The sequence below is a fragment of the Falco rusticolus genome, chromosome 8 (assembly GCF_015220075.1).
Source record: "Falco rusticolus isolate bFalRus1 chromosome 8, bFalRus1.pri, whole genome shotgun sequence".
Lineage (NCBI taxonomy): Eukaryota > Metazoa > Chordata > Aves > Falconiformes > Falconidae > Falco > Falco rusticolus.
This window is the reverse complement of record NC_051194.1, coordinates 1,832,918-1,845,078: the sequence shown is the minus strand read 5'-3', so window position 1 is coordinate 1,845,078 and position 12,161 is coordinate 1,832,918. Positions and strand designations below refer to the sequence as shown.

General features: G+C 48.9%; 2 protein-coding genes across 2 annotated transcripts in view; one reads left to right on the top strand and one right to left on the bottom strand.

The window, feature by feature from the left end:
- The window catches only part of SEPTIN8 (septin 8), a 53,920-nt gene extending 52,268 nt beyond the window's left edge, over positions 1 to 1,652 (bottom strand). The window contains exons 1-3 of the mRNA XM_037396629.1: positions 1,535 to 1,652; positions 1,235 to 1,380; positions 769 to 988 (exon numbers count right to left, since the gene is read on the bottom strand). The gene's annotated coding sequence lies outside the window, so the exon portion shown is untranslated. The remainder of the gene's footprint in view (positions 1 to 768; positions 989 to 1,234; positions 1,381 to 1,534) is intronic.
- On the top strand, positions 1,518 to 3,218 carry SOWAHA (sosondowah ankyrin repeat domain family member A). Its single transcript, XM_037397434.1, has one exon. The coding sequence runs from the start codon at positions 1,518 to 1,520 to the stop codon at positions 3,177 to 3,179; it is 1,662 nt and encodes a 553-aa protein (XP_037253331.1). The 3' UTR covers positions 3,180 to 3,218.
- Positions 3,219 to 12,161: the final 8,943 nt, after the last annotated feature.

Here is a 12,161-nt window from a genome sequence, read left to right as displayed (position 1 = left end):
TCCTATATCCTAGGAAACTAGGATAGTATGAAACTATCCTATATCCTAGGATATAGTTGAATGTTCACAATGTAAAAATTACAGACTGCTGAGGTTTTCTTGTGCCTGCAATGGATTCTAGTACGGAAAAGAAATCAACAGCAAAAGCAAGGTATAGCAATTAGCATTTGGTTTATTATAGCTCATTATTAGCTCTCTACAGTAGGCCAGGCAGAACTGTGGCGATGCCATTAAGCTAGAAAGCATTGCTAATACAGTAGAACTCTAGACACAAGTGACTGCCTCAGCAGAGGGCGAGGTTGCTGCATATACCATGTAAAAAGGCAGTAATAAGAGGTGTGCAATTCAGGTAGAAATACTGAATTGCTACAAGCAGCATGAAGATTACACACTATTACGTGTTATGTTAGAACAGCAAAATGATTTTGAGGAACGGGCTCAGTGCCAGCTTGTTAGCAAGAGATAAAATGGCTTTTCAGAGATCTGTGCAAAGATGGAGAAAGAAGGGGAAAGACTGCCAAAGGAAGACTGAGCAATCTGTGGGAAGAGGCTCTTCTAGCACCAGTAAAAGGTGTGAAGAGGCAGAAGGGAGGTCAGCATCAATGAGAAGGGAAAGAGATGCACTGCATGGGGATCGATGCACCTCCAATTGCCTTCAAAATGGAGACTGGCACAGGCTGATACTCCATTTTATTCTAGTTCTAAGACAGTGAAAATGAAACCAAATCTATTTTCTGTTTTCATAACCATCCTTGTACAGACAGTTACCTTTATCTGTCTTCATACCACACTGACTGTTCATTCTGTGTTCCATCTCTTTTGCTGTTTTCCTAGACAAACTGTTCTGTCATTCAGGAATCGATTTAGTGATCTCAGTTGCAACACTCAGTGGAGGAGAAAACAAGTTTGCAGGCTGAACGCCATCCTTCAGAGATCTTCAGTCCTACTCCTTTGCTTGGGGAACGGCATTTGTATGGGATTTCCCCCCCTGTAGAACAGAAAACAGTAATTATGTTAAATGCTTAAGCAGAAGTAATTGATCTGGCAGCAGAGACAGCATCTCTTTGGAAAAAGAGCAGGACTTTTCCAGGTGTACATGATTAGGGGCAGGCATGCTATGAAGATTTCATCGTTTATATAGGTGCAGATGCAATAGAAATAAAAGGCATATAGAGAATAGGTATGAGAATATATATAGTATCACAGAGAGCTGAATGTATTTCAAAAGACTGACCCGTCCACCTGTCTTCTGACTGATTTCGTGGCACAAGACCCTGACCCAGAGGTACTGCAGCTCCCACAGAGCCCCAGAGGCTTCTCAGGGAACGGAGACCCGGCCGCAGAGTGATTGCTACCTAAAGCTGCACCACCTGTTTACTACTGAAATAAAATAACAAAAAAAAAAAAAAGAAAAAAGAAAAAAAAAGAAAAAGAAAAAAAAGAATCGTTTTAGTAAGTTGAGAGAGGAGTAAAGGAACGAAGCGTCCGCCCCCGCCTGAGGAGGCTGCGGGGAGCTGATGCACTCGGCACCTACCGGCACGCGCCCCCTCAGCGCCCTCAGGGAGGCACCGGGCGGCCGGCGGGCGGGATCCGGGTGCGGCGGCCGCCGGGCTCCTCACCGGCTGGGGGCGCGGGGCCGGGAACGGGGCCGGTGGGGGGCCCGGGCGGGTGGCGGAGCCGGTGCGGGGCCCTCCCCGCAGCGCCGCCCCGCGGGCGGAGGCAGTCGCCGGGAGCCGGTGCCGCTCCGCTCCCTCAGCCGGGGGCGGCGGCGCGGGCGGGGCGGGGCGGCCCGATCACCTCAGCGGGAGCTGCCGCGGAGGACGCGCTGGCTGCTGCCGCAGGTGCCTCCTGCCTGCGCAGACCGGCGAGCCCGGAGGGCGGGCGGGCTCCCTCCGCCGCGGGAAGGCGACGGCTCCTCTACCACCTGTGGCGGCGGCGCGGCGGAGCCCGACACCGGCCCGGCGGCCGTGCTGGGCTGCCTGCGGGAGCGACACGCCGCGCTGCTGAGCACCTTCCGGCCGCCGATGGAGCTGAACGCCGCGGCGGAGCACGGCGGCCGGTCCGCGGTCCTGCGGAGGGAGCTGCTCACCGCCCCGCCGCCGGGGGGCGCGCTGGCGCAGGGGGGCGATGGCGGCGCCCCGTTCCCCACCGACCCGGCGCCCCCTGAGGAGCTGCCGTGGCCGCGGGCCGTCTCCGAGCTGCGGGGCCTCTTCCAGGGCGGCGGCGGCGGGGTACCCCTGCCCACTGGCACGGGGGGGCCCCGGCGGGAGCCACTCCCCAAGCCCTGCATGCTGCCGGTGCGCTGCGTGCTGCCCCCCGCCGCCGCCACCGCCCCGGGGCCGCCTGAGGAGCCGGGGTCCCCCCTGACACCCCCACCATTGCTGGAGGAGGAGGCCGGGTCCCGGTCGCCTGGCCTGCGGCGGGGGCCCAAAAGCCATCGGGCCAGCGAGGAGATGGCAGCGGTGCCCCTGGAAGAGGCAGAGCACCAGTGGCTGGTGATGGCGGCCAGCGGGCAGTGGACCCAGCAGCTCCATGGGCTGCTGCTGGGCGATGCCAGCTTGGCAGCCCGGAGGGACTTTATCTCGGGCTTCACTGCCCTGCACTGGGCCGCCAAGAACGGCAACTGTGACATGGTGACAAACATCATCAGAGCGGCCGAGAAAGGGGGCGCCCGCGTCAACGTGGATGCCAGGTCACATGGTGGCTACACGGCGCTCCACCTGGCTGCCATACACGGCCAGGAGAAGATCATCAACATGCTGGTCTACAGCTACCACGCCAAGATCGACCTGAGGGACTACAGTGGGAAGAAGCCACACCAGTACTTACAGGAAGGGGCCTCCTCTGCGGTCAGGCGCTTGCTGGGAGACCCCAGCCTTCCCAACACGGAGCCCTCTGTGCCCATCAAGAAGACCACAAAGCTTGCGGCTTCAATCTTGAGCTCCACTAGCACTTTCTTGGGGGTCATATCCGATGACATGGCTTTCTACGACCTCACCAAAGGTCTGAGGAAACCCTCGTCCTTAAACAAGCTCCTGGCTGCCACTACAGGCCCGAGGAGGAAGCCAAAGACCAGAGGGGGATTCCCTTCATATTCCTCCCTCTCCGAGGTAACAGAGGAGGAGGAAGAGGTCGTCGTGAAACGCAGACCTGTTTCTGAGCTGTTCTTTGGCCACTAGCTTCTGCCTGCTTGGGATAAAAGTTGTTTGATAATGTGACTGGGGTCTCAGTTTTTCCTCTCGCAGAAGCAACTTGGGTTTCTTCTCTGTGTGTCTGTCTGGATGTTGAACTAGATCAGTGACAGGGTCCAGCTCCAAAGGCCACTGGATGAAACACAGCTGCCTGTGACAAGGGAGCTGCCCAGGGAGTGTTGCAGGTGCTGTATGTACCATCATACTGGTGTGTTGGTGGAAGCCACGAACTTTATACTTATGGCTGGAAAAACTAAAACAACCTCTGTGTGTGTAGACAGGTTAAAATGCTTAAGGTACAGCCTTCTTGATCTGTGTTCCCTGGCTGGAGAGCAAAAGTAAGGTAAAAGATTGCATATTTTACACTGTGAACAGCAAGCTGGTAGCTGGCTACTTTAACATGGCTTGTTATATAGCAGGCTTAAATGACTAGAGGAAAGATGCATAGTTTTCTATGACATTTCTGATTATTTTGGTAACAGAAGAGGAATATTTCTATTTAAAAAATTGTGTACTTTTTCAAAACAAAGTTTCCCACTATCAGAAATGCTAACATAACTATCAATTGTTATGTAGCAATTATAAAATGCATTATTTTATTAGATGAAGAACTTAATAAAAAAAAGCATAAAACCCCCAACCCTCAGCACTCAAGTCACCATGACCTGTCTACCTCAGTCCGAAAACTAGGTTAGCATTTTCAATTTATTTTTTTTCTCTACCTGAAAGACTTTTTGACCAGGTGGTACTAACCACGTGTCTTGGTAATACTGTGAACTTTTAAACTTGACTATAGTTCAATCACTTAATCTGAATAAAAACCTTGTGGATATTTGATAGTGAAAACAACTGAAAAACTGGGAATCAGATCCTGCAGAGTTTTTGAGTAGCCAACTGGAAACAAAGTTAGGCTTGTATGTCTGATTCCTTTTATTTAAAACTTGGCCTTGATTTTGACCTATTTACAATAAATATTTATAAAAATGGGACTTTATGTTATGTTAGGTGTGTCATGATGGAATGTCTGCATGACCTTGTCATCTCAACAGCATGAATCATTGACCTAAAACTAACTCTTTTTTTTTTCTATCATAAACATAATGGTTCTATATATAGAACGACATGTAGCTCCAAAAAGCATGCTAACTGCAGGTTAAGTAACACATTTGCAATGAGATTATTATTTTTTTAATTACTGTTTGGTTAAACTTAATGCAAAGAGGCAGAGCTAAGAACAGAAACTGTCTGATTCCTGGGGCCAGTCTGCTAAACCATCACGTTTTCTCTAAAAATGTAACTTAAAACCCTGTATAATTTAGAGGTGATGAAGGTAATAGCAATACTGCACTTGCTCTGCTTTTCAGCCCCATCAGGTGTTTTGGTTTCCATACTGAAACACTTGTTTGCACGCTTTGCCTTTCTTTCCAAGTCAGTGACTCCAGGAATGTTTTTTTTCAGTCTTGAATTAAGCCTTAGTACTTCTAATTGGCTGTAATTGGCTTCTCCCAAAGGCTGGCTTGGCAAGGAGTGCTGTAGGACTGTGCTGAAGTTGGAGGCACTGCCCTCTTTTACTTCAGTGTTCTCCCTGAAGTCCCTAGTGATTGCAGAGGGGTCTGATCCACCTGCTCTCGGAAGAGACTGGATTATTCTGCACCAGTCTGCTTCCGTATTGCACTAATTAAGTTGTTAAGCAAACGTTAATGATCAAGCACCTCATGACTTCTATATCTGGAGTAGGGTTTAAAAAAAAAAATCCTATTTGCTCTATAGCTGTTGGTGTGACCATTGACCAGCACGGTCATTTAAAACCTTGATTTGTGCTGTACTGTGTCAGCTTGCAGAGTTCCGGGGGGGGGGGGGGGGGGAGTTGGGAAAGTGTGTTACTCTGTTTTAAAGAGGCTTTCCAATTTTACTGACATTAAACACCTTTTTCTGCGTTCACTAAAACCACAGAAGCATGTGTGTGTGTTCATGTTGCTTCTGAGGCACTGGCAGGACTGAAGCAGCCTGGTATAAGTGTTCTGTTTCTGTGTGGATTGGAAACACTCTGCAGCTTGGCTTGGCCTTATGGGGAAGTTTGTTAAATAGTTTTGGCTATATGCTTAATACCTGTTCAAATAACATAGCTGAGGTTTTAGTGCTAATTCTGAGTAAAACCTACTTGAGTCAGAGGGAGGGTTCAAGGATGGAGTGCTTTCCATTTAAAAAAAAAAAACATAACCGACCAACCTGTAAAGCACAGTCATGAATTCACCATAAGGAGAGTAGGGAGAAGGTTTCATTGCTCCTGTGTTATTGTGTCAAAGGAAAAGCAAGAAGTCATGGCTGAGGTAAGACTTCATTGCAACACTTATCATCAAGGAAATTCTGTGCTACTCCTTCCTTGGAGGCATCACAGCGATGAGCTAGCATAATAGAAAAATGCCCAGCAACAACAGAGCTCTCTTTACAGCGTTCCCCAGGGAGGTGCTCTGAGGCTTGGCAGGAAGGTTGCAACACAAAGGTGGGGAGCTCAAGAGGTCGGGTGCTGTGGGTGGGGTGGGCCAGGCTCTGCCAACAAGTTTGTGCAGTGACTCAGCTCGTTCCTCCTCCTTGTTGAGCAGATTAAGGAAAAGACAGTAGGCAGGCTGTGATTAGTATACCCAGTGCTGTACAACTTCAGGTGCAAACAAATACTGAGAGGTACTGAGAATGCGCTGCTGTAATCTTGGAAAAATATATATTGCCTTTTGTTTGAAGTAAAACCAGTCCATCAGCCTTTCTGGGTTTTGGTTTCCTATGTTGCCCTTTATACTCTGGAAGAGATGCTGTAGGACAATCATGGGAGTGCTTTCCTGGCAGAGACTAAGGCCAGGACTGCTTTATGAATCCCTCAGTTTAAAAGTCTCCTTAATTTTTCGATGTGTCAAGCACAAATCTGGCCGAACACAGTAGGATTTTCACTCGAATGAACAAGAGCTGTGAAGTTTAGCCAGGATGCTTTCACAAGCGACAGAGCCAAGAGGAGGACCCGCTGCTCCTGTCAGTGTGCTGGCCCAGGGCAGAGGCTGTGCCACGGTGTGTGCCACGGGTCAGACAAGCATGCTGCCTTTTGAACCTCTGACCCAGCTCTGAGCTGGGAGCTGCCTTCCACATCATCGAAGCTGGCTGCAGGAAAGGAAAACCCAAACAACCCTAGCCCCCTGGGCTCCGCTCCTACCTGGTGAGATGGCTTACACGGTAGGGGAAGGCTGGCAGCTGCAGAAGGCTGGAGATGGAAGGTGCAGATAAGGTACAGGACTGTGACTCAGGAGCTCGGGATTGTATTTTGCGTTGGTTATTAGCCTGCCTACTTGCCACGTCTCAGTTTTCCTGCTATGAAATGGAGGTAGCCACCTTGGTCACTTCTTTAAAGCAGGCAATACTGATATTCCGAATCAAAATCAAGATAATTTTTTTAGACCTGTGGGCAGCACAAGCAGCAGCGTGAGTGCTGCGCATTCAGTGGAGCGCCTACACAAATAGAACTGGCTCGGATTTTAGTTTAGCAGCATCAGAGATCAGTAAAGCTAATGTTTGCCTGACCCTGGCTTAGTCTGCCTTTCTAAAGATAACTCAGTTTGTCCATTCCTCGGAACATTTTGTTCTGTGGAGTATCAGCTCAAAAACCTGCACTGAAGACATCTGCAAACAAGCCTTGAGCCACGATTCTGTACAAAGGGAAAGACTTTGTCCTCCCAGATGTGTCTGAGCAGTGCAGTCAGGTTCAAATAGAGTTTTGGCCATCTCCATCCCCTTGTAAGTGCTGCATAGAAACACACGTTCTATGAAAGCCCTGAGAAACGCCGTTCCTGCACTGCAAAGGGGCCTTTATGAGGTTTTGGCTTCATCACAGAACCAAGGCCCAGCAGAAGGGTAACTTCAACAGACCAAGGGAGCTGCACCCACCAGCTGAAGGTAGAGAGAAGGCCTTTCGAGCCCGTTCCCCAGTTGCCCACTGCTTGTCCCTTCTCCTCGCGCTCTGCACGTTTCCACCGTGACCTACATTCCTTGGACGCATTTGCTTCCTGATTTGCATATTAATCTGAGTAAAATGGCAGCATGGCAGTTTTTGCTCTTTCCAGTGATTGGTACTAATGTGGGACCGCCCCAAACTAAGAGGTTGTTAACAGGGACTTGGCCAGCACGTAGCATGGGCACAAACAGCATGGTGTTTGTTTGTTGCAGTGACAGAACAGGGACAGATCAGGACAACACAGATGAAAAGCTCTGCATCATAATGAGGACCATTCATTTTCTATTCCAGTTCCAAGGTTTAATTTCGCTAATTTCCAAAGCAAATCATTAAGCACATCTAGCTCTTCTACTATGTGTGCAACCCTGAACCAACCCATCACCAGCCGCTAGATGTTGAATGATAGTGGCTGGTTACCTGCTGGCCCTTTGGGAGTGAACGGGCAGAAAAATCCCATCAGGACATGCTTTCTAATGGTGATGCAGCTGCCTGCAGTACGAGCATCCTTGCCAAATAACCTAGACTAGTTAAAAAAAAAACCAACATTTAGAGATAGACAGGCTGCTCTCCCCAAACTCATTCCACTGATCAACACCGTTACACCTGCAAAGATTTCTAAGACAGACCTGTTTAGAAGCATGTGATGCAGCCCCCACGGGAAGCAGTCTGGTCCTACTCACTGCCCCAAAAGAGACATTAAAAAGAAAAAAGCCAATTACACCACAAAGCAGTTTTGAGTAAATTTGTATCAACAAATGCTTCTGGTAGAAATGCAGGTTATACAAGGGAAAGACTGTTTCTCCATGTAGAACTCACACCATTCCTGAAGTGGAATCAAGCATACCAGCAAAAAAGGTTTTCTGGACGATCTGGGTATATCTCTGCAGCACAGGGGCTGGGACAGGATTTACGGCAGTAGCTCTGCCAGTGACAGCCCCTAAGCTCACCCGAGCCTTGGTGACTTCTCTGAAAACAGGATGCGCGGCCAGAGCTGCACCCAACCACTTACCTCCCCAGTCCCCACCTCGTGTCTCACCATGCACCCGTCATTTTACAGCCTCTTCATCCTGTTTGCATTAGCCGCCGCAGTAGCCTTCCTTTTGCTAGCTGACCTGAAACAGCCACAGCCAGGAGTGTCCGTGTCTGTGCTTTATCAGGATTGAAACAGATTTAAGGGGTCTGGGGTGGTGGTAATGCCGCACTCAAACCCTCCCCGCAACGTTGCACTGTGTGCTGAAAGCATGCTCCTTTGTGTCACAGTCCTCAGCAGGTCCAACAAGTCACAGAATCCTTTTGGCTCAGTACATTCAGGGTTGGGTGGTTGGGTTTTTTTTTAATTTTTACTGTCATTAAAAAAAGCTCTGATTTAAATTAAAACAATAATTCGCCTCTGAGCCCAGACAAAACAGATCCATACTATTAGTGTTAGCACAGCTTTATGTCTTTTTCCCTTTCTGTGGAGAAAAAACTATGGATGTGCACAACAAAAGATGCTGGCAGCGTTCAGCTTTCCCTTCCTAGGTAGAATTTCGGACCAGCTCACTCCTTTCCAAGCAGCTGTCTGTCCAGCCACCTCTGCACGTGGCTACAGACTCCTGCCCAGCAGTGAGAATTGCTCAGACCCCTTTTTTTCTCCTACTACCAGCTCATGCTTCCCGCTATGACGTTGAGTGACACTGGCCTTATCCCAGGAGGGAGCGGCTGGACCCCAGAAAGGGGTGCTGGAGGCACCTGCCATCCCATCTGAGGCTGTCATGGAGCAGGGATCTCAGGAGAGATTGTTCCACAAGTGGTTCCTTCTTGAGGCTGGGATGTACTTGTTCTTACATCATGGGCTGAAGGCTGAAAGACCTCTGGCTCAAATGTCTCTTAGTCTGTAAATCAAGACTATCAGTTCCTCTCCATAGATTTAAGTATGATATGACTCAGCTTCAAGGCTCATGTGGTATTTTAGAGTCTCTGATAACCTTTAATGCCTCCTTTCGTTTAGCAGTGAAATTCACATGCTGCTTGAGTGCATTTTGTGAAACCCAGAGGCTGCAAGATTCCTACAGCCTGATTATTCTTTAATGTATACGTGGGCTCCCTTCAGGCATAGATTAGCTTTGCAATGGTGCTTTGAGCTTATTTTAAAAATTTTATTCAGATGGTTGCCATGAATTCCCCCAGCAGAGAGAATATCCTTTTACTTATTAAATGCAGCTCTCATCAGCACCGAATAGATCTTTTGCAGAGTACATTTCATTAACCTCTGCACCCCTCCATTCCTTAATTAGCCCCACATGTGAAAGTCCCACAGCATAACGCCCCAGTGAAGAAAACAAGCCTGGGGTTTAAAAGAAATTATAATTAAAATCCCGCAATTCAGTGCCTGAGAGGCTGAAACAGCAGCTCCTGATCCAGCAGTGACTCCCACACATTGCAGTGGGTGTTACATCAAATGCTAAATGAGCCACTATACCCAAAATCCTTGCAACTGCTGCCAAAACACTGTCAGATGGGCATGATGCGCTGTCTGCTGCCACTGACCGCTTGCTTTACCCCACACCTCCAACGCCTGCTCATCTCTCCAGCTCAAGGCAATAAAAAGTATCTTTTTATCCTGAAATCAGGCCCACCTGCTTTTGCTCAGCAGAACATAAGCTACTGGTTTCTTCCCCCACACTGCTTGTTCGTGGATAGGCAAATGAGTTACAGAGATCAGTCCTGGAATCCCACCAGCCTCCACACAGCTGGCACGCCAAGGGGGAGGTCTAGGCTCTTGCATTTTGCCTATTGCACATTCCTCCTTGGCACTATTATTTTGCATTCTCCTGGACGTAGCCGTAATTAATCCCTACCGAGAGCTCACTGCAGGTCTCTCGTGGTGGTGGGCTCACATTACCTTCTACCTGGCACGTATTCACCTTGCAGGCTGCAACAGGAGACTCCCAGGTGCTGGGCGGGCAGCTGCAGGATTCCCTGCCTGTTCTCCCCAGGGGGGGCAGGTAGCAGGGAGCTCCTTCATTCCTTACATCCCCCAGCATGGGCACTTGACACTTTGTGCAAGAAGTGGTTCAACACGTCTCTGCCAAGGCCCTGGAGCCCCTGGAAGCTGACAGCTTTCCAGGGCTGTGGGCAGCAGTTGGGAAGAGCAGAGCTTGAAGGTCTAACATGCTCGGCAGAGGCAACTTGGTGGCATTGCTGGAAAAGTCACAAATGGAAAGCTAGAGCAGTGATGGCATATGAGCACTGCACAGGGTTTCACTTCCACGTTTCTTACATTTGCAAGATCTGCTTCCCTGCAACCGCCACCAGTTACTGCTACTTACAGCTTAGGTGTTAAATTTGTCTTCTGCCTGTACGGGTCAGAGAAAACCACCTGGAGTAGCATGGGATCACAGCGCTGTAAGAAGGAGGCACCCTGCACTCCTGGCCACCTCGGCTCCTGTGCTCCAGCAGGGAGGAACAGGGGGGCAGCAGAAACTGGGGAGCTGTGGGAACCCAGCGGGGCTGGGGCTGCACGGGGCAGGGGCACGCAGTGGGGTCTGCTCTCACTACTGCTGCAGGAACCTGTGGAAGGGAGGCACCGGGCTTGAGAAAGGAGAGCCCAGGAAGGTTGTAGGAAATCTGTTTACAGAGCTCTTCAAGCAGCTTAGGCTGGAATATGAGATCTTCTCATGTTATTCCCCAGAATAAATTTAAAGGAATTGGCCTAACTGCATGATTTGAAGCTGGGAAAAAGCTGCCACTTAAGCAATGGTTATTGGTACAGCGATGTAATTTGCGCTTCAAATACTAAACCTTCAGGAAAATGCAAACTCTCTTTTTTCCCCAAAAAGGATTCAAAAGCAGGAGCTTAAACTCCTTCTTGACTTCAGTCTGTACCTGTAAAGATACAGCTGCCCAGAGCAGAGAGGGGCACTGACCGCACGTCCAGCTGGTTGAGCTGCAGGATGATTCAAGGTCGTGCTCACTGGGATGGGAGTCCTGCAAGCCCCACAAACAAGCTCGGTTTGCAAGCCCTACTTTGGAGAAAGATTCTTTTTAAGCCAATAATGTAAACTGATGTGAAGACAAGAACACCTAGAGGATGCGGACACTGCTTGCCTGACGTGGTCCTCTCTGCCAGCAGCTAAGAGCAGCACTGGCCCCTCTAGAAGGAGTTCTTGGCCAGCACATGCCACCCCAGTGCCACTCCACGCTAGAGTTCGGGGCTAGAGGGGGGCTTGTACCTCCTTTTAAGAACAGAGCATCTCTTTCTCCTGCAGGTAACAGCTACGATTTTGAGCAACCAAAGAGTCTTTCACCAGTCTCAGAGGTACCCAGGGCTGCTCCTCAAACTCATCTGGGATCACATTAAATAATTTATTTGCATTTGCACATCAGACTGTGATTTTAAAAGCCCACATCTTAGTATGTCAGTGTGCCAGGAATGCTGTGCATGACTTGGGTCCAGTGTGAACTACCACCATTACTATGGGCTTATCCCCTGGAAATAAACTGATAAGAAATGATCAGTATCAAAATCAGGACCCACCTGACAGCTCAGGTCTGCTGCTGGTGCTTTGGAATGGGGGGTGGCCAGCAAAGAGGTTTCAATGTCATTGCTACATCCATTTTTCACTTTGCCTGGAATTCACAGTTCTAACAAAGTAACAAGGTGCAAGGATATGTGGCTTTTAGAGTAAAAGTTACTTCTCACTGTTGCTCTTTGAAGTGTAACCATGAATACCAGTGTGGTTCCCATGACACAAAAGACGGAAAAGACAAGAGAAACTAGACAGGGCAGACCCATTCTTTCCCTTACAGGCAAGCATCAGCTTCAATTGTCAAACATTTGTTTCTAATCAGGTGGATTTTCCTCAACTAGGAATAATAATAATGAAGTGCACCTTCAAGTCAGGCTTCTCAAATAATTCAAACAGCTCATTTAACAAAGCTAGTATTTTTTAAGTTCTCTACTGATTCTGTTAGCATCACTTCTGTTATTTTAA

Coding starts and splice junctions, on each gene's coding strand:
- SOWAHA (XM_037397434.1), top strand. CDS start 1,518: ATGCACTCGGCACCTACCGGCACGCGCCCCCTCAGCGCCCTCAGGGAG.